The sequence below is a fragment of the Eutrigla gurnardus genome, assembly GCF_963514095.1.
Source record: "Eutrigla gurnardus genome assembly, chromosome: 1".
Classification (NCBI taxonomy): Eukaryota; Metazoa; Chordata; class Actinopteri; order Perciformes; family Triglidae; genus Eutrigla; species Eutrigla gurnardus.
In genome coordinates, this window is record NC_139915.1 from 4,882,646 (window position 1) to 4,902,952 (window position 20,307).

A 20,307-nucleotide genomic window follows, 5' to 3' on the forward strand; every position below is an offset into this window, starting at 1 on the left:
AGCATAAGTTCAGTTAAATTCACAGTAATATTCTTGATAATAAATATTATTATATCAGAGGAACACGCTATCAGTGTCGCAGGTTGGTAAGGAATTTCTGGATAGAGGTTTATATATCGAACAATTATTTATCACAAATAGCCTTCACTGTGTATTTAAATCATAGTCACTTGCCAGACACTTTTTTCAGATTAGAAATCGTTTTAACGATATCATGGCTGAGGCTACCCCTTAGAATTATGGGTAACAATACTGCATTTAAATTGTAATCGTAAAAGACATCACATCTCTGCCATGTCAAACCTGGAAATAAGGAAAGTGAGTAAAATATGTAAACGGAAGGGCGCATAAAACTACTGAGTGTTTTGTCTAAATAATATTACTGCTCGCATTCATTCTGCCAATGTGAGCAAATCATATTTCACCTGCACTGAAAGACAAAGTCGGGATTGAGATGTGAACATTTATTTACCCGCCGTCAAAAACGTGAACACCGAACACACGCAGGCTTGTGTGTTTCCAGTATTTCTCCATTGTTGCTGCCATTGCCTACATGTCAGGGTCGATGGTCAACTGGCTGATTATGTCTTTGTAACAGACGCGGTTCTTCTCCTGGTCAGTGAGCGCTGTCAACATCTCACCCATCTCCTCCTGAGTGAACGGCTCGCCTGGTTCAAACACAACCATGAACAAACGGTAAAAAAAATAAACATATCTACAAGATGATCAGCTTCACACAAACAAACAAATCTTTCTTTACATCTCATCAAGAAGTCAAAGCTTGTGCTGTACCTTCCTGCGTCATGTAGTTAGTCAGCTCCTCAGGCTCCAGGTATCCGTTTTTTTCTTTGTCCAGAACCTGGGACCACAGTGTTATTGCTCTATTCTTTTTTTTGGATTAGGGGGAAACGGAGGCCGATCTCACCTGAAAGGCCTGAAGCAGAAGGTCCTCAGGGATGGGAGGGAACCTAACACACAAACAAACAGATTTACCAAATATTAAAACAATCTGAAAACAGTGCCAGTACAGATTTGCATCACGACATGGCCTTCTTCTCAACCTCAGCATCTTAATTCATTCAGCTCGACTAACACAACAACATGACACGTCTCAGGAGCACTCACTGAAGATAACAGAGGTGTCTTACTTGTTGTCCAGCAGCACTTTGGTCATGGCTGGGAGGAACTTGTGCACATGGACGTATCCTGTGTGGTCCTCCTCAACCTGAATGGGACACGGCAGCTGAGTTTTGGCCTTTAACAACAAGCTGAGAACTTTCAAGTTGATGGTAAGACATTGGCAAACACATTTGATGGCTGATGATACATTGTTGAAGGCCCAAATGTAAGGCAGATCAACCTTGTGTTGCAACAGGCCACTGGGTCACGGTTAAAGTCGAACCTTGGCGGCACATTTAAAATACAATGACATTCAGCCACAGATGACGCTGTTGCACGAGTCACACGTGAAAAGCCCTCAGATGTTAGTTTGACTGCTTGTTTTCTTCATCCACTACGTAAGCAAAACGTGAGTAAACACTGCTCTGACCTCGGCTATGAAGTCATGGAGGTCCGCCTGAGTGGGGAAGCAACCCAGGGAATAGACGATGGTGCTGATCTCTCTGGGAAAGCAAACTGCATGTTACAGACCACACTGTATAACATAAATATGATTTAACAGACGGATGTCAGCCTGGTCATCACCACAGCTCACCTCACATCCACGGTGTTGTTAGACTCATGGTCAAACGCCAGAAACGCTGCTCTGACCCGCCTGTCGACCTCTGACACCGATGGACAGAAGTGAGAAACGACACGTATCACTTTCAACTAACCATAACTTGAAGGTTAACTTATGTCGACTTTATTCTTGACTGATAATGATAGTTTAAACTTTAAACTAGCTAGAAACAACGAGCTAACTCGTACAGACCTCTCTGCTTGTTCTCCGCCATGCTGGGTGGACGGCGATAGCTTCTGTTGCTATGGTAAAGGACTGTCCCGCCTTACGCTGCCTCTGATTGGCTTACCCACCCTGACTCTGACCAATCACACTCCTACTACCCGACTGGCGCTGTGAAAGGAGCAGCTAGATATTTAAGCTAGTTAGCTTGATAACCGGAAGAGTAACAGACTTCACAAACACCGCGCAAAATAACATAACTTTGATGTTGACAGCACTCACATATCTTTGTACTTAAAATATACAAAAACTCGGTAAATTACTGCGGAGAAAAAGCATTAAAAAGCGTTAACAAACAAATAGAACAAATAGTAAACAATAAAACACTTTTTTTTAAAAAGCATTAAACAGAAAAATAATAAATGCTTTTATTCTGTCAACACATTTCACGTTTGCATATGAATATCTTCAATTATATAACAAGTAAGGTCTTCCTGACCTTAATTATGAAGAACATTTTTAAACCTGCAGCATAAAGACTGTAAGGATTAACAGTTTTGCCATTTCATGGTCGACAGGCTCATCGAAATATAATGCTTACTGGAGTTTATCAGTCAGACATGAACAAGTTCCAAGCTGTTCAGATGTCTACGCTTACATATATGGAATTTATGACCATTATGAAATTTCACATGCTATTGTGATGACAAGAAATATACCGATACTCACATGTTATGTTATTAGCAAGTTACTTTAAAGATGGTGATCACCTCCCTTATAGTTAGTTTGAGAAACGACCAGCACATCTAGATAATGTAATATAATATAGAAGTGCATATAGACATGTAGCCCTTTTGAGCTTTGAGGGAGGGTTATGTGGTTCTCCAGTTCCTGTTAATGCATTTAACAAGAGCATAAGGTTGAGTCTAAACTTTGTAACTCTTCATATGGAGGTGTAGATTCTTCTTAATTCATCAAGAAGACTGAGACAGAGTTTACATGTGACAGCTGCTTGAAAACAATCAGAAATCATCCACTGAATGCATCTGAAGTTGCCACCATCCTGCTGAAATTATTTTTTACTGCATGTCAGTTATGCAATTTTATAATTAAATTATAACCGTCCCTCTTTTATCGTTTGAATTATACAGAAACCAGACTAGATTTTATCGCATAAACCAGAATAACTGCTTCACAGTCATGCTGCAGTTTACAATCACGTCCTTCCAAAAATTTCATCATTTCCCTTCATCCTGCTGGACATTTGTGTGAAATTGTGAGTATGAATTCTCGAGTTATGGCCAAAAATGTGTTACCTTTGAATCAGTTCCTCCCCGAGTCAAAGTGGATATTTGAGCCAGATGTAATGAAATTACCTGGAGGTGTTCCCGAGATATCGTGAGAATAGGACGGAGGTGTGGTCACAGTTACTTCACCTTTGACCTCCAAATTCTAAATCAGTTCATCCTTGAATCCACGGGGTCTTTTTTATTTTTTTAAGTTAGTGCATTCATGGCAATAGGATGTATGGACGGTCATAACGAGACACATACAAACCAAAAAAACAGACAAAATACTCATGAACTGTCAAGTTTATTTCAGTGATATGACCTACAATGAACATTAATGACTACCGTTATCCCTCTCCAATGTGAGGGGTCACACGTAAGGAATGCAGTTATCGCGTTACAAAACAGTGCACAGGTCTGCACACATGACGAGGGTCGGAATGTTTAGAGTGTTAGAAAAGTTAGAAAAACGTTCGACTCCACTAATGCTAAATTGTGAGTTGAGTTTAGGGAGCACCTGAAGAAGTGCCGAGGTGCTCAGTGGTGGAAGAGCCGCAGGTTGGTGTGCGCCAGAATGATGCCTTGCTCGTTACAGGCATTAATCACAACCGCGTCGGCAGCAGAGCCCGCTGGAGCGGCGATGTACTCGACGCCGCTCTGCAGACACACAGAGGGGAGAAGCATTAGTGAAGACAGTCTGACAGCGTGGCAGTTTGTGTTGATGTCTGCAGGCCATTCCTTGGCGATGTTTAAATAAAGTGCAAACACTATGAAGTCGTATTCTTTTGGGAAAGGTGTGCTATATTTACCAGTTTGGCCCGATCTATGTTATCTCTGAAGGGGAAGAAGGCATCAGAGCTGACAGCCACGGCCTGCAGGGAGCTGATCCACTTCTTCTTCTCACAGTCCGACAGAGGCTCAGGTACCTCTTCATACTTTGACTTCCAAGCTTCCAAGTCTGGGCCCTGTCGACGCAAATCACACACCATATAGAACATTTAATTTATCTTCAATTTCTCAAACTTCAAATGACATCGAAACTCGGACATCAAACGTTTGATACAGAATGCAAACACGCTGAATGGGCTATTCTTCCAAAAATGTGAGAAAAATAAAAAATCCTACAACTACAACTTAACTACGGATGTATCATTAAAGTGTCTGTTGGCCAGCGTTCGCCCCTCACCTCTCCAATGGTGCCGCTGACATACTGGTCGATGGCATTGGCCATCTCCGCTCGCTTCACCCCGCTGCGAAACTTCATGCTCAGCACCCGAGGGTGATGTCTCAGCCACCAGTTATCAGCTTTGTCACCTGCCAGACGTGTGCAGTGGATACGAGACTGCTGCCCGGCGCCGATACCAACCACCTGTAAGAACACAAACAAGAGGAAAACATTAGAGAAAAGTCTACAGCTCATTCCTCTCGCCTTCTGTCGGCCTGGTCTCACCTGTCCATCTTTAGCATAGCAGACAGAGTTGGACTGCGTGTACTTGACAGCGATGGTGGCTACAGCGAGGTCACGCACAGCTTCCTCGGAGAGCTTGTGGACACAGGAACAATCAAAAGGGTGAACACTTGTCACATAGATAGGATTGTGTGAATAATTTAATGTTCATTTAAAAAAATAAATAACTCACCGAGCCCTTGGAAACAACGTTGCCGAAGAACTCCTTATTGATGAGCGCTCCGTTCCTCTTTTGCTTGAGATAGAGACCAAACAACACTCTCACCTCAGCCTCCTCGGGCTCGTAGTCTGGATCCATCTGAGACGAACAAAACACAACATTTAACTCAACTCTCATCATCTTTATTTACTAACACATAAGTGTTGATGATAAAAAAAGATCACCTGAAGCACGCAGTAGTTGCCATTCTTCTTTTTGGAGAGGATCTTGAGAGCCTCCTCATCATAACCAGGAGCAATGATACCGTCAGACACCTGAGAGCAAAGCACATTGAATCATAGTGAAGAGAAGTCAGTTCATTATTCATCACTGCATCTGGTTTTGTCCTCCGACACACGGGTTTACCTCTCTTGATATAATCTTTGCAGTGGCAACATCACAAACATCTGACACGGCAATGAAGTCTCCAAAAGAAGACATCCTGTCCGAACCTCGTGCCCTGGCGTAGGCCGTGGCCAGCGGGGTGAGGTCCTTCAGCATGTCGTGCACCATGCACACCTTGGCTTCCTCCTCGGTCAGAGGAACTCCGACCGCAGCTCCTTCAGAAGGAACAGCGAGAGTCAATTTTACATTTAAGGCACCACATTCAAATTCAAAGAGTGTGTCTGCGCGTCTTATCTCACCAGCGGGGCTGACGTGCTTGAAGGAGGCGGCGGCGGCCATGCCGAGGGCGCTCTTTAACTCTCTGACCAGCTGCCAGGCGTTCAGAGCATCACACAGGTTGATAAAGCCGGGGGAACCGTTGACCACTGAGAGGGGGCGAAATACATGATGTGGAAGGATAAATATGTATTCCTGCTGTTGTTTTTGTCTTCTACACTTATTTGGTTTCTGGCTGAATGTTCGTGCAACTCTAATACTCGTCTGTTAAAGAGTGGAAAGGGGAAAACAGCCACCTACCAGCTCCTCTCGGATTTACTAATAACTCATGTTTTTTTTAATTTGAACAAAATCCAAAGTGTAGAAATATCAATTCACCATTTTACGGATGGTAATCTGCTATTTCTTGGCTTTGAGTAGTTGCATAAAAAAAATAATAAAGCCCCCCAAAAGACAGATAAAAGCTTTAATTAATGAGTGTGAGTTGTTGGATTTCATTACCCTCCGCCAGTAAGCTTATTTCCCAAAATGTTGAACTCCTTTATAAAACAATCCAACACAGACACGTGCAGGCCAGTCGGCTGAGCCGGCCGTGCCGTGATGTGGGGGTCTACCTTTGAGGGGCAGGGCCGGGCCCGAGGTGTAGAGCTGGGCGGGTGCTTGGTGAGGATTCATGCCGTAGCGCAGAGACAGCTGGGAAACGCCGCGGCTGTACTGCCCACGGAAGTAATCCGATATGGCCTCGTCATACTGCGCCGTGTGGGTGAAGGCCTGAAGAGCAGAGAACATCAAACACACTCTGATGACATCGTCCTGTAATGGAGCTGAACACAGGATTTAGAATTTGATCATGTCTGCATTATTTAGGTATCGCCCCAAAGCAAATCAACACAACTTCTGAGCTTGAATTGATTGAACTATTGAACTCAGCCATCAGTGCAGTCCGACTACAAGTCATCATGTTAAACTGTGACCTAAAACACACATCCCAACACTTGTGATAGAAGCCCAGACTGGACTTTGTCCTGCACTGATTCTCTAAGCAAACACCATCAACATGAACAGGCTTAAATTAGAGACTCACACTTCAGTGACTCTAAAAAGGAGAATTATTTAAACTTAGGATGTGACTTTCTTCAGAACCCTCCTGGCATTTTCCCTCATGTTTCGCAACAATCCCAACAGGTAACGATTATGCAATCATCACTCCCGCCTTAAAAAAAAGCCAAAGGCAAGATTAACCTTTTATTCCAAACGGAGCTCTTTGCTCACATTTGGGATACGACTGGAACAAGTCTGAAGAGTGACGAGACGGGAATAAAGGGTGTTTGAGGCAGATGTGTACGTCGTACTTTATAAATGTTCAGCTCAGGATAACGACACGGATCATGAAACAGAGTCAGGATCCGTCTCTCGCATCTCATCAAACTGGTTTTGAACTTGGTAGAAAAATGCTGATCAGGCTTTATCTGGCGACCCTTATATGTATATTATCCCGTTCTTTCTTTTTATTATGGCAGGTTATTCTGTTTGAGTTGTTTGTCATATTTTCAGTATATTCTATGTGTAATTGTATCTTTTACTTATACAATGATGTGTGTATAGTTTCTCTTAGGTGCATCTGGCCTGTTAACGTCGGCCCATGGAGAACAGACGCAAAATAGCAATTTTCTGGTGCAAATACATATTATTGATGTTTATTCTTGAGCATGAATGTGCTCCAGAATGTGTGCAGTAATAAACACACATCTGCACAGTCATGAAAATTAAAATAGTGGGAAAAAAAAAAAAAGATAAAGTCGCATTACTTTGAGGGCCAGAGTCCTGCGAGTTTCCAGGGTTGTATCTTTGTCTTCTGAACTCTCCATCTCCTTGGCAACCAGCAAGAAGTCAGCAGGATCACACACGATAGTGACACGAGCGTGATTCTTGGCCGCTGCTCTCAACAGAGTCACACCACCTGGGAAGCACATGCTAGTAATCACAGTTGGAAATGCCATGCGACACGTTCGTCGTTGGATAATTAACCACTCACTCACACACACACACACACACACACACACACACTCGCCTCTGCACAACTCACCGATATCTATCTGCTCCACAGCGTCTTCCACTGTAACGCTCGGGTTGGAGATGGTCTTAACAAATGGGTAGAGGTTGCACACCACCACTCTTAAAAAGAGCAAACTCATAATGAATGTTTTGAACATCATGACGTTTTAAAAAAAGAACAAACCACACACACACACAGTAGCTACAAGTTCCCTGTGATTATTACATCAATTCATTATTTCATCTTGAATATCTAAAAAACAGAACTCACACCGACATCTTCTAATGCTTCCTATAACTCCCTAAGTTATTCAATTAACAGTTTTAAGACAAAAGCTGCAAATCGTCATATTTAAGAAGCTGAAAGCAGCAAATGTTGGCATTTTTCTCTTCTTAAATGACTTAAATGGTTAAATCCATTATCAGAACTGCTTAATTGTTTTCTGTCAAATAGCCAATTAATAATGGACTAATTCTTTCAGCATCACACAGCTTCTTCCTACATCTTAAATCATACGATCCACTCAGCCTCTCGGTTATCACACAAAGATGAAAACAATCCCCATTAACTAAGAAGGACTAAGAAATAGAGATTTCTACGAGTCCGTCTGTTAAATCAAGTGTTTTCCGCCAAATTATCCAATGACAAAAGGTTTTAAAGTCTCTGATCTAAATCACATTCTTCTTGTTAATTACAAATGAGAGTCACAGGACCAGCTTCTAGCAGAAGCAGCAGTTTTCCAATAAACCGGCAGCTAAATCAACGACGTGCTTCCTCATGTGACAGCACAAGTCTGCACTCACAGATAATCCACTTCTGTGGAAATTATTATTTCTCCTCTCTTTGAGAATAAGACTCTCTGAGTGTGTAAGTGTTTTAGACTGCTTGGCCCTGCTTTCCTCACCTGACCAGGCTGTAGCCCAGCTTCTCCATGTCTGCGGTGTCGGTGGGGGATTTCCTGGCCAGGATGCCCCCGTGGACAGCAGGGTGCAGGGTCTTCACTCGGCCCCCCAGCATCTCTGCGTGTCCAGTCAGCTGGGACACATCCCTTACACACAGCAGAGGACAGGAGGTCAGTGAAGGCCTCACACGAGTAGCTGCTGTCTGGATTTCAGGGATGATTTTAAAAAAGGGTCTGCTTCAGCACCCACCTGACAGCCAGTCCGGCATCCCGCAGGGCTTTGGCGGTTCCACCGGAGGCGACCAGAGACAGTCCGACACCCACCAGCCTTTTGGCGAAGTCCACCAGTCCAGTTTTGTCGGAGACACTCAAAAGTGCTGCAAGGACAAGCAGAGACTCAACAAACACACACGGCTGCTTTTAGACGAGTAGCAACCGACCACGTTGGCTCACGTTAGCCTGCGAGCTAGCATCCTTACACCGAGGGACCAAAACTTTATACGACTTAATCAAACAGGAAGTGGACCTCTTACCGAGCTCGGAGGAGGCCATGTCCGCGGTCCCGGGCTCAGTTCGCTGTCTGTGCGGGTGTGAAGCGGGTTTCTCCTCGGGCTTCCCTCGGGTTAAGAGTTCAGTGGGACAGTGGAGGCTGAAACCTGCAAGCAGCGTTTCATTTGTTTCATCATGTGCTTGAAAAGTGGAAAGACCCCGCCCTGCGGACGTCGCCCCGCCCCCGACACGCAAGCGCACCCAAAAGGAGCCATACGGCGCGGGAAATACGCATTTTCATCAGCACCACAATAATAATAATAATGCTGATAATATAAAGTTTCTATTGAAGAAAAAGAAGAAAAAAAAGGAAAGAAAAAAATAAAAAAAAATAGAAAAAAAATAGAAAAAATAAATAAATAAAAATAATAATAATAATAATGCTGATAATTATTATAATAATACGTCATGTAAGCCACCCAGTTATTAAACAGAGATATGCAATGTATGGATGGCGTGTAAAAACAAGATATCTACAACTTCTGACTTGTAAGACCATTTTAAATTGAAGAATCTCATTAAAATAGTTATGCTGATGTTAAATGTGTTTGAAAAACGATGAGGTAAACATTGATATTAACCTATCGGTGGAGGTCTAATCCAAACCAGTTATAATGTGTGAATACATTTCAATATATATCATTTTGGCAGCCTGATAAAAAACTAAACGCTACAGAAAGAGGACACATCACAACATGTGGACAGGTCGCAGAAGGCGATTATCTTCTATTCTGCTGATGTATTCAATCTCCGCTAAAAATGTGTGGTCACTTGTAGTGTCTTCTTTCGTTTGGCCACAAGAGGGCAGACATGGGCCGTGTCCCCCATTGACCGTTTATTTTAGACCAGCGTCATTTATCCACGTCCGCACGTGATTAATATTAATGACAAATATAGTCCAAAAAAGATTTATGTGCAGAGCTGCTTCACCTTTGAGTCACTGCTCTGTTTTTATACAGATCTTAATTTTTATAGGCCTTTTTTGTTTATGTTATATGTTATCCCTTATTTAAACGTTGATCTTTCTCCGTGTCTTTACATTTAAATAACTTTGTTGGAGGAACATATTGCCAAAGACGGTTTCTCTGTTAATTGTTGGGCATATGATAAATATATAATTTGAACTTGAACATTTTTGTTTGAAAAAAATGATCTTTCAATGAAAAACTCAAACTTTTACAACTTCATTGTCGGATGAAATTGCCTACATGGAAGTTCTACAGTTTTCATGTTTTCTTGTTTGCTCATCAGCAATATTGAAGGTTACACTGACACCAAGAAGGGCCACAAACATCATCACTATGTCCTCTATAATTGGTAAACTCCTGTAACGTACAATCCTGCAGCAATAAATGACGCCCATGAATACATACCACGCATTTTCAATAAACTTTATTGGCAAAAAAAAAAAAAAAAAAAAAGAGCCCGGTGTCTTTTTCCTGCTGGAACAGACAGATGTGGATTTATTAGGGCCCCGTCACTCACTCCTTCAGTCGCCCATTAGTTAAGTGACAGGACACGGCCCGGAGAAACCTGCACCGATACGTGTGATTACGTTAAAAGATCGCACAATCTGTTCATATTTACGTAACGAGGCCGACATTTTGCTGATTGATTAAACTACAGGGTGTAAATAGTTTAAGGGCTCCATGATTTATAATCTAACAAAAAAAAAAAAAAAGGAGGCCGATTTATTTGTCCAACTATGAAAATGGGAATTTCGGGTAACCGCTGCATTTGAGGGGCCGAGGTGAGTCATTCAATAGACGGTGAAAGGTTTTTATAGAAAGGCTTCTTCTGTGCATCATTGGTGGATGGAGAAGAAACAGGCAGGGAGGCCGTCAGCACTTTGAGAAAACTGACAGCATTATCAGCATAACTGTAATTTACGCGTTGAATTTTTAATCAACACGACTGCTGTATTCAGATTAAATTAGAGGAGAAACGGAATCAATGACCTCCATATATTGCTGCACTGCTTTATCAATTAGCTGTGATTTTTTGTACCGAGGGCCCCGTGTCATAAAAACAGGCCAAGTGGCATTTGTCAAGCGGCTGACAAGTCACACTGCTAAATGAGCTCCTATTGATTCATTTCATCAGCCAAATTAAAAGCTGCGGTTTGATAGAGCGTGTTATGTATTCTATTCGTCCCCACTAAATCAAGTCTGCAAGAAAGTTCAATGGAAACTCCTTTGGAGTCCTTTCATTTCAGCATTTCTAATTGTGTGGATTTGGAGGTGATATTTGGTCTTTTTTTTTTAGTGTCCATCCTCCAGTGTCACCATGGGCAACCAAAATCACACCTCTAAAAACGTGTGACCTTATCAAAATAAATGCTATGGTGGCATCGTGTTTGTTAAATCGAAATAAAGTATGCGATAATGTAATAAAAGACAAACATTTGCAGTGGCAGTATGTGATCCTATAAATTACATGACAAAATGTGGGATTTGGGGCCACAAATATACGCTTAGTGTTAGAACACATGAGTAATAGCGCATGTGTGGAAAAATAAGACATAGATATGTTACACAAGTAGTCATTAATGTAAATAGTTGGTATTGCATATACAATTTATTGCATTCTGTACTCAAATGATAGAACATCATCATATTTGCCAGCAGATCAAACGACTAAACCACTAAAGGTCTCAAATAACTTTCATAACACAGTTTTTCTAAAAGTGAACTCTTCCTTTATAATCCATGCAGCTGTAATTCATGTCTGTGGGCCCCAAAAAAACTCAATCTGATATCTGCATCCACAATAAAGCTGTGGAAAGACTTCTTCTGATGTCTCAACTATGTGATAACATTATAAGTCTCCCGTTGTTTTGGAGCACTGACCTCCACCAAAACTGTCATCGGTGTTTAAAAGCACTCCAAATCATTGCAGAGCGTTAAGAATGCATTTAATCACTATATAAACATGTGACATGTGGTCGGAGACACCATACCGCACGTCCTCCAACCAGCTCTTTAATCACAACCCCAACATGGGCGGCCATTAAAACGCCCCACCGCAGTTACACACACTCATCATGCTGTTGCTCTTGGAAATTAAAATGGGCCTGCGTGACATCACCATCAGGCTTTTGATCGCTTTACTTCCTCTTCATTAACTTAATTATTTGGCTATCAGTAAACCCCGCCGGCTAATTAATATCTGAGAGCTTTTGTAATAAATTTAAACTGAGAATGGCTTTGCCCTGCTGGCAGCGTGGTGGGCGTGAACGACCAGGACAGAGTTGAAGGAGAGTTTCTCTTGTTGGGAGATATTCCTGCTTTCTTTGGCTTTGAAATGTTGTTTCATGGCATCCTCTGGGATTCATGTTCCCCAGAGGAAGAATCATAATGATCCTTCTGAAACATTATAACCATCAGCATGTCACTGCGAGTATATTAGCACGCCGACGTCAGCATTCAGCTCAGTGTGTATAGACCGTTCCCATAATAAAGTCATTCTTATCACTATTAAATCCTTTTATTAACATTTGCTGGGACATACTAATAAGGAACATGAATAAATAATTCATTATTTCTTTCTATTTTTTTTTTATTTCACAGTTACACAACAAACAAGTTTCAGATAAATACATGTATAATTCATCTTTGCAATCTTCCAAATAAATTAAGTTAATTTACATGTAAGTGACGAGAACAAATTCATAAACATCATCGAGACTACAAAAAAAAAACCATCAATATTTACACACAAAATACCAAAAAGTAAATGTAATACATGAGATGCAAAGTGGAGCAGCAGATGTTTTCTGAGCTGGTGTTTTTTCTTCATCGCACAGCGTGTTTTCTTGTTTTGTCCTCGTGGTGCAGTGGAGGCTGCAGACCGAGGCTACTGTGCAGCGCGTACACAAACACCGTCCACATCCGTCACCGTGCACTGGGTGGAGCTCCGGCTGTCAGTGGACGGAGCAAAGACAAGGTGACCCCAAGGTGACTGGCATGAAAACAGCTACATTTAGGGAGGAAATGAGGCACCCTTTTTTTTTCTTGGCATGCTATGAAAATGCACATTACGTCGAGACGATTTTATTCACAGATAGTTTATACAGTATATGTGTTTGAGTCTGGAAATGTCCGACGAACACAGACGTGTCCCTGCGGAATGCCACTGTGACACTCGGGAAAATCAAGCCGGCGCCTCCTGCGAGTCCGTTCACAGCCCTGCCCCGATCTTCCTGTCACCTCCTCCTCCTTGCACCCCCTCCAGCTCCTCCTCGGAGAAAGGGCTGTGGGGATCGTAGCCGTCGGTGCTGCGCTGCAAGAAGTCCGTGGATCGTGGCATCCCAACAGGAAAACCATGCTGGGCCTCCTCCTCTTCCTCCTCCTCCTCTATTTCCTCCTCCTCCTCTTCTTCCTCCTCTTCTCCATCCTCCAGGTCGAGATCTATCCCCCTGTCATCTGGATCGGCAGCTCGTCTGCTCTCACTTGATTTGTCTGTGGCTGTTTTTCCTCCCCTGCGTAGCTGCTTTGCCTCGGACTGGGCCGAGGCGGTGGCCTGCTCCTTCGCCTTCCGGCTGCGTTTCCACTTCATCCTCCGATTCTGGAACCAGATCTTGACCTGCAGAGAGTTGACGAAGCAAAGAGCACGTGTTCAGGAGATGGTCAGGTTTAGGGAGTTAGTCTGAATCATATTTATTTGATATTTGATTCTTTAAATCATCTTCTCAGTCAGTCCTGGAGGACTGAGGAGTGTCCGGTTTTGCCAAAACATTTGTGATTCTAAAAACCTCAGTAATTAATGCTTCTATAGCAATAAAATTGCCTTTAATAACGCTGAATTAAAAAAAGAATCTGTAGACCTTGTTTTCCACTTTTCTTTTCCCACAAACCCTGAAAAGCAAATAACTAATTTTCTTCTGCAGAACTTCCAATAAAACAATCTTTGTTCTCCTGTGTCTGTTTGGTACATCTGACAATAAAAGCAACCCTTCCTTTAAAACATGCCAGAATGTTGAATCCATGTTTAATGAAAAATAGAAACACAAGCCATCATTTTAATCTTGCACATAAAATGCAAGTCTTTGTTCAGTCCTTGAAAGAGTCACAGATGGTCGATTTCACCACAATAATTAAACATCATGGAGTGCAGATATAATGTGTTTGTTGAACAAGCTGCACCTTTTACACTTTATTTCAAATCGACTCCTCTTTGTCAAATCTATACATACAAAACATCACCGTTTCAAGAATGAAGGTGTGCATTCATTTACCATTTACACTGGGTTAGTTTGACTTCATGCTTTTAGACATGCAGCTTGTTTTTGTAAAATAAAGGTTCACACGATTCCATAAAAACAGTTGAGAAGGAGATTTCTGTTTTCCTGGTTGTGTGTTTGTTACAGGAGCCATCTAAATAATACGCCTGCTTAGTAAGTAGTTAAAGTCCAGGTGCTGCTGGCTGAGGGTGCGGTGTGGATTCACTGTGAGGCGGGATGAAAGTGAGAACACGAGGTCCGCTGAAGTGGTCTGTACCTGGGTTTCCGTCAGCATGAGCGAGGTGGCCACTTCAAAGCGTTTGGGTCTGGAAAGGTACTTGTTGAGCTTGAACTGGTTCTCCAGCTCCAGCAGCTGCTGGCTGGTGAAGGCGGTGCGGGGCCTCCGGCACTTCCCCAGCAGACCAGCCTGAGGGCCCGCTGCAGGAGGAAGAGCAACGTTATCAGTCTGGAGCTTCACTTTGATCGTACCACAACGTATCGCTTTTGTCATGTTCACGCAAAATGTGAGTTTTGTAAACTAAAACTCAGTTTTAAACAGCTGCCCTTTCAAAACGGCTGGCATTAAATGTGTTTGGCCAATAACTGCCACCACTCTTGTTTTTATATAATATCAAGGACGGAGGAAGTTCAATATGATTTTGTGTGTTGGGAGCAGGCACACATATGCCCGCGCTCTGTGGCCATCATTAACTATAATAGCTTTCCTCCAGTTTATTGTTGACGGGGGGACACGGCAGACGTGGGAGCAGAGGCCATAAAAACACAGGCATGCCATTAACTTAATGAAAATTCAATGAAGGCTTTTGGGATTTTATTGATGAACTACAGAACGTTTTAGGTGTTTGTTTATAGTTTTCTTCGTCACACAAAGACAATTTTCATCGGGTTGGCGTTTATAGAGAAATAAATGGGCCAAAATGAAACTATGACACACAGATACACTAAACACAAGCCAGTACTGTACGGGTATTAACTCTAAATGTATGAATATCTCCGGCATCCTCTTAAATTCAATTCAAAGAAGGGCTTGGAAATAAAAAAAAATAGATTGTAAAGTATAATTATACTGGCTATGGAATTAATTCAGGACAGAGAGCTTTTTTCCCAGTTTGAACAATAATCCAAAAATCTTAAACTTCCTGTTTCTGCGTCTCATTTTAGACATTTATCATCGAAATTCTGTTTTATTTTGTTATTAAAAAAACTCTGAAGCCTGAGGACAAATAATCTGTACTAAACTTGCTAAGTGACACAATTTAAATGCAAACAGTATTATTCTGTTAATGGAAACAATCGAACAAACAACAAATAAGTAAAAACTCAAAAAAGGGCTTTATCTTTTTTAAATTATTATTCGTAATAATTGCATATATTATAATTATAATAATAATAATTATTATTATTACAATATTAATATGAATGATCTAAATAGAACATACACCGAGTTTGGTCAAAAATCAGTTATTACAAGCTATAAAAGTGACAGACGGGGTCTGTGTTTGGGTAAAAAAAGACGTTGTCTCTCGGTTTACTTGGGTTTTTGGGTTTTAAAGTCTGGATATTTTGGACCTCAACAATAATCTTTCTCATACAGACCTACATTTAAAATACATCATTATTTCAAATGGGCCTCATAGGCCAAACATCAAAAGAGAACATCAGATCCACTCACTTGTACAAAACGAAAAGCAGTCATATATGATATACTTACTGCTGTAATCTGGCAGTCGGGGCATCATGATCCCGGCGCGGATCCAGTGCTCCAGGGGCAGAGATCCCGCCATGGCAGCCGCCTTCAGGTGCTCCGGGTATGTGTGCGTGAGTTGCGTGAAACCGGTGTATGCGAACGCGGGGTGCTGACCGCCCAGCGCGGATAACGGGTACATGGGTGCAGGATACATGCCGGGGATAGAAGCCAGCGCCGGATGAGGGAGGTTCAGGACTCCCGGTTTGTGGATTATTCCTTGGAAGTGTGCGGCCCGCGGAGACGGGGTGTCCGCGCGGCGGCAGGAGACCGGGCTGCCCGCGGGGCTGTCGCTGCTCAGACCCGGGGACAAGTCTCGGCTCACCCGGTTGGTCTCATCGGCGAGGAGGGCGTCAATTCGGAAGTTTTTGGATTTTTCCATGGCGGCTTCACTCTGAACGACTGCAGTCTTTTCAATAAAAACCCAAACGCGTCAGGTTTGGCGGGTGAGCGCGTGAGCCGTGCGTCAGCGCGCGGACACTCACAAACTCATAAGTTCTCCTGATCGCTTCATAAACTCTCAGATTGAATGTACACTATGCAAAAAATACACATTAATGCCTTATCAACAGACTTGGCAACACTTTTTTTTGTTGTTGACAGACTAAATTACTGACGTTTGCACGCGCGTTCCTCCATCTATTTCCTTCAAGTGTCCGTGCGCGCGCCACCGTGCGACATCACCCGTACGTCCGTCCCGGTGTTTAACGCTAACTTCACAACGAGGCGCGCGTCTCACTCCATCAGGCGTCCTTCTCCACCCCTGCGGGCCGCTGTGAGCTGGGATTGGCTGGAGGCTGAGCTGCTCTGACGGGCCTCTAATCAGCTAATTACTCGCTCGTTTCTCCCCCCGGAAAGCGTTCAGAGTGAGGTAATGTCCAACCCTTGTCCCGCCTGCAAACACCTTCAACTGCATCAAAGCGCGGAGGTACATTAGAAGATTAGGCGATTGTATTTGCAGTATCTATCTTACTGCCAGCTCCTCGTACTCACCGCAGACTGCAGCTACCTTGCCATAAACAAAGAATTATATCCAACTAACTAATTAGCGGTGCTGCAAACACCCTCCACACCTTAGCAACAAACTCAGCCGCCTGGAGATTTCTGATTGGACAAAGTAAAAATAAATAAATAAATAAAATACAACATTGCGTTAAGTATTTAAATCATTAATATTAATGGTTTGTTTCATTCTCATACTCAGGCCATACCAACCATTAAAGTTTACGACCAGGAATTGCACACTAACCATATAAAAGTGTAATGACTTGGCACAAGAGGCTATAAGTTAATTGGCCTTCTGCTTAAGGTGAACTAATGCCATTTTAAGACCTGGAAAAAGCAGCTGAAGTTCTCTGTTATTTCACTTACAGAACTAAAAACCTATATTACCAGACTATAGCCGGACACGGTCTGAAAACCTTGTTTCATTGTGCTGCAGAACATCAGACAATGCTTCCTGTCGATGACTTTAATATTGAGATTCTGCATGTTGATGCAAACAAATGAGAGACCAATATGTTGCTCAATATTTATCATTAAACCTCAGGAGAAAGAAGAAGAAAAAAGATTAAAAAAACTAAGTGCTGCAGCCAATGTCAATTATTAGTAAAATGTGATTACCGGTATATATAATATCTATATATTTTATTTCCCAGCAGAATGTCTAAATGCTGTTTCAGAGACTTCTTCTGGTGGGAATAGCCTACTGAATGTTTTCATTGCTGTCAAAACAAAAGTAATCAAATCTGAACGTGCTGAGTATGATGACCCCGTGACCCTGGAAGCCCCGGACTCGTGTGTATGTTAAGTAGCAGGCTGTAGAATCACCACCTCGTCAACTGTGTTGCAGCTCACATCCAAATGGTCATCCCTTCATCATTTTAACATATTACACATTGGTGAGAAACTGTCATAAATAACATATAAATATTACTAATAATAATGCCCACAATATGGGTTTTGTGAACTTTGACCTCCAAAATCTAATCGATTCAACCTTGAGTGCAAGTGGACGAGACAAGAATGAGATGGTGACCTTGACCTTTGACCTCCAAACCATCCAAAAGTTCATCCTTAAGTCCAGGTGGAGGTTTGTGTCAAATTTAAAAAAATCTATGGATTAATTGATCGACATCAAAATTGACAATTGTTCTGATAATTGATCCATTGTTTCGGTTTTTCATTAATTAATGCAAAAAATTAACTGCTTCCAGCTTTTAAAATCAGATTTTTTTTTCAGGGGGGGAAACAAATGATTAATCGTGAAAATAATTAAAATTCGTTGATAGTTGAAATAATCATTAGATGCAGCCCTCTTAGAGAATATTCACTCCGATGATTAAATCAAATCACTATGAGGGATTGGAAATAAAAGTCTAATGGAGCTGCTGGAGCTCCAGCCTCCAACAAAACTCCTCCAAACTGTGTTTCAGGAGATTGAAATCCATTCTGCAGACATGAATAAAACACTATGGGATGGGAGGATCTTTCTTAGACCCCGACTCATGATACGCGATTGGCTGGTGCACGTGGATGGGTCTGTGGGCGCATATCTGACCTCCAGAAAATTGGAGCGATCTTGCGGGTCCACCCACCTCTCTCTCTCTCCCTCCTTCACCACTGTGTCTCTGTGTCTCTCGCCCTCTGCTCCCTGTCAGGCAGATTACCGCCTGTCTCTGGTGCTGATATAGAGGTAATTTGCTCCAGGGAAATCAGTGCTGCTTTCTGCCTGTTTCCGTCAACCTCGCCCTCCTCCAAAGCCGCGTTCCCCTTTGCTTTTATGATTTGAAAGTAATTTAAATAGCCAGGCCGCGGGTAAATCCGTCACCCGGGCCTGTTGACAGAGGCGTGCAGATTAAATTGAATCGGTGCCTGAAAGCAGCGCCGTCGCTCTCCTTGAAGACATTGGACGCTGCTGCTGCATAAACCAGGCAATAACACTCATTTTTATATTAAGGTGCATCTTGAGGATGAGAACCCATGTGTCAATGAGATTATCTGTCTTAATTAAGTAATTCAATTATAAAAAAAAATGGCAAAATGCCAACACAGGCCTGAAATCTCCATCTTTAATTCAGACTGATAAAGCCAGCAAGCAAACAAGTAAGGGAAGTCAATTAATTAATAATTATGAGGAAATCTGACTTAACACAACTTTATAGGTGATATTGGTGCTCGACAAACTCAAAATCAACTCATTATTTTTTTAAAAAGGCTTCTCTTCAACACAATGTCAAACAATTATGTAAAAGGTCTAATGGAAAACCATCTTTAGTTGATAGTGAACTCCTGCAGGGGAACTCTGCTGGAAATCCACTAACAGCCCAAAATAATCTTTCTCACCTTCCTGCACAGTGCAGTTGCATCATGGGATTGCCGGTACAACACTTCCTCCATGTACGGAAGTCATTTAAATAGAGAAGCAGAGACGCCCTTCAGAATTTAAAATGACAAACTGGATTTATTTTGTTTTAGTTTTGCTTCACAAATGGCAGCGATAGTGTTGCGGTCCTATATTGATCCATGAGGGAAAAACCCACAGAGGTCAGGGTCAGCCACCGAAACCTGCGTGTAGATGATGCTCACAACAAAGCAAGACACCGTGAGAAGACAATTGATTCAAAGAGACCGCCGGCCCTTGACGTTGCACTATAAAGGCAGAGTTTATCGACGTGTTATGTGTCAGTAAACTTAACAGCCAACAGGAGTTTACTGAAACATTAAAGAGCTTATCAGCAATTACAGGCATATTTTTCAATCATTACCACAGCTCTGAATCAGCCTTCCCGGTCCTAAAACTAATCCCGGTGTGCTCTTGTGCTCTCTGTGTGCCGCCCTAGTCAGCACATTATTGACTCCGACTAGGTCACTGATCCTCGCTGGTTTATTTAACCTGCTGATAAGACCCTTCACGCTGTTGATAAGTGAGACTAAAGAAAGTTCAGGAGCTTTCCACAGATTGCTGGACTGATAACGTGGATCATATGGAAGCATGTCTTCACCAACATGCAGATTCATCCCCATTCATGTGTCATATTCCTGCATCGGCTCTCCTCAGACGTGTTGTGACGCATGCAGATTTCCACCGGCACCGGTTTTCCCACCAGGCCTGGAGTCCAACAAAGGGACTGTGGCTTTGATGAATGACTCGGGTGCACAATGGGCTTTCTGTGCGGTGCCTCTGGTAAAGAGACCGGCTCCCACAACGGTACGGGCGAATGATAAATCAGCTGACTTTCTGCCAGACCTTGAGAACAAAATTAATGTTGTCTCATTAAGGAGATAAAGGCCATTTATTGGAGTTTTACTTCTCTTCTCGCTCTCCGTACTCCC

The 20,307-nt window shown here is 42.4% G+C and overlaps 3 protein-coding genes across 4 annotated transcripts; all 3 read right to left on the minus strand.

The window, feature by feature from the left end:
- Positions 1–355: 355 nt before the first annotated feature.
- Positions 356–2,026, minus strand: drc8 (dynein regulatory complex subunit 8). The gene is made up of 7 exons (XM_084008402.1): positions 1,934–2,026; positions 1,715–1,784; positions 1,550–1,622; positions 1,149–1,225; positions 926–968; positions 793–859; positions 356–668 (listed from the first exon to the last, which is right to left on the minus strand). The coding sequence occupies exons 1-7, from the start codon at positions 1,953–1,955 to the stop codon at positions 550–552; spliced, it is 471 nt and encodes a 156-aa protein (XP_083864528.1). The 5' UTR covers positions 1,956–2,026; the 3' UTR covers positions 356–549.
- A 1,696-nt stretch (positions 2,027–3,722) lies between these two features.
- atic (5-aminoimidazole-4-carboxamide ribonucleotide formyltransferase/IMP cyclohydrolase) lies at positions 3,723–9,122 on the minus strand. Its single transcript, XM_084012661.1, has 14 exons — positions 8,971–9,122; positions 8,688–8,814; positions 8,441–8,584; positions 7,567–7,655; positions 7,289–7,440; positions 6,095–6,251; positions 5,504–5,629; positions 5,226–5,419; positions 5,045–5,134; positions 4,833–4,958; positions 4,643–4,735; positions 4,379–4,561; positions 4,002–4,157; positions 3,723–3,849 (listed from the first exon to the last, which is right to left on the minus strand). The coding sequence occupies exons 1-14, from the start codon at positions 8,987–8,989 to the stop codon at positions 3,730–3,732; spliced, it is 1,776 nt and encodes a 591-aa protein (XP_083868787.1). The 5' UTR covers positions 8,990–9,122; the 3' UTR covers positions 3,723–3,729.
- Positions 9,123–12,822: 3,700 nt separating this feature from the next.
- On the minus strand, positions 12,823–16,532 carry mnx2b (motor neuron and pancreas homeobox 2b). Of its 2 annotated transcripts, XR_014596874.1 has the most exons (4): positions 15,940–16,532; positions 14,485–14,645; positions 13,096–13,570; positions 12,823–12,905 (listed from the first exon to the last, which is right to left on the minus strand). XR_014596874.1 is itself a non-coding variant. In XM_084006044.1 (3 exons), exons 1-3 carry the CDS (start codon positions 16,352–16,354, stop codon positions 13,166–13,168), a joined length of 981 nt encoding a protein of 326 aa, XP_083862170.1. In that variant the 5' UTR covers positions 16,355–16,532; the 3' UTR covers positions 12,829–13,165. The 2 variants fall into 2 exon arrangements, 1 of the variants encoding a protein (XP_083862170.1); XM_084006044.1 differs by having other exon boundaries at positions 12,829–13,570.
- Positions 16,533–20,307: the final 3,775 nt, after the last annotated feature.

Bases quoted from the DNA above. Each gene is read 5' to 3' on its own strand.
- drc8 (XM_084008402.1), bottom strand. From the start codon at position 1,955: ATGGCGGAGAACAAGCAGAGAG. The intron at 1,623-1,714 runs GTGAGCTGTGGT...TTGCTTTCCCAG, and splicing joins AACAACACCGTGGATGTGAG to AGAGATCAGCACCATCGTCT. The intron at 669-792 runs GTACAGCACAAG...TGTTTGAACCAG, and splicing joins TAACTACATGACGCAGGAAG to GCGAGCCGTTCACTCAGGAG.
- atic (XM_084012661.1), bottom strand. The intron at 4,562-4,642 runs GTGAGACCAGGC...GTGTTCTTACAG, and splicing joins GCTATGCTAAAGATGGACAG to GTGGTTGGTATCGGCGCCGG. The intron at 4,158-4,378 runs GTGAGGGGCGAA...TTGCGTCGACAG, and splicing joins TCAGCGGCACCATTGGAGAG to GGCCCAGACTTGGAAGCTTG.
- mnx2b (XM_084006044.1), bottom strand. From the start codon at position 16,354: ATGGAAAAATCCAAAAACTTCCGAATTGACGCCCTCCTCGCCGATGAG. The intron at 14,646-15,939 runs GTAAGTATATCA...TTCCTCCTGCAG, and splicing joins CCGACTGCCAGATTACAGCA to CGGGCCCTCAGGCTGGTCTG. The intron at 13,571-14,484 runs GTACAGACCACT...AACTCTCTGCAG, and splicing joins TCATGCTGACGGAAACCCAG to GTCAAGATCTGGTTCCAGAA.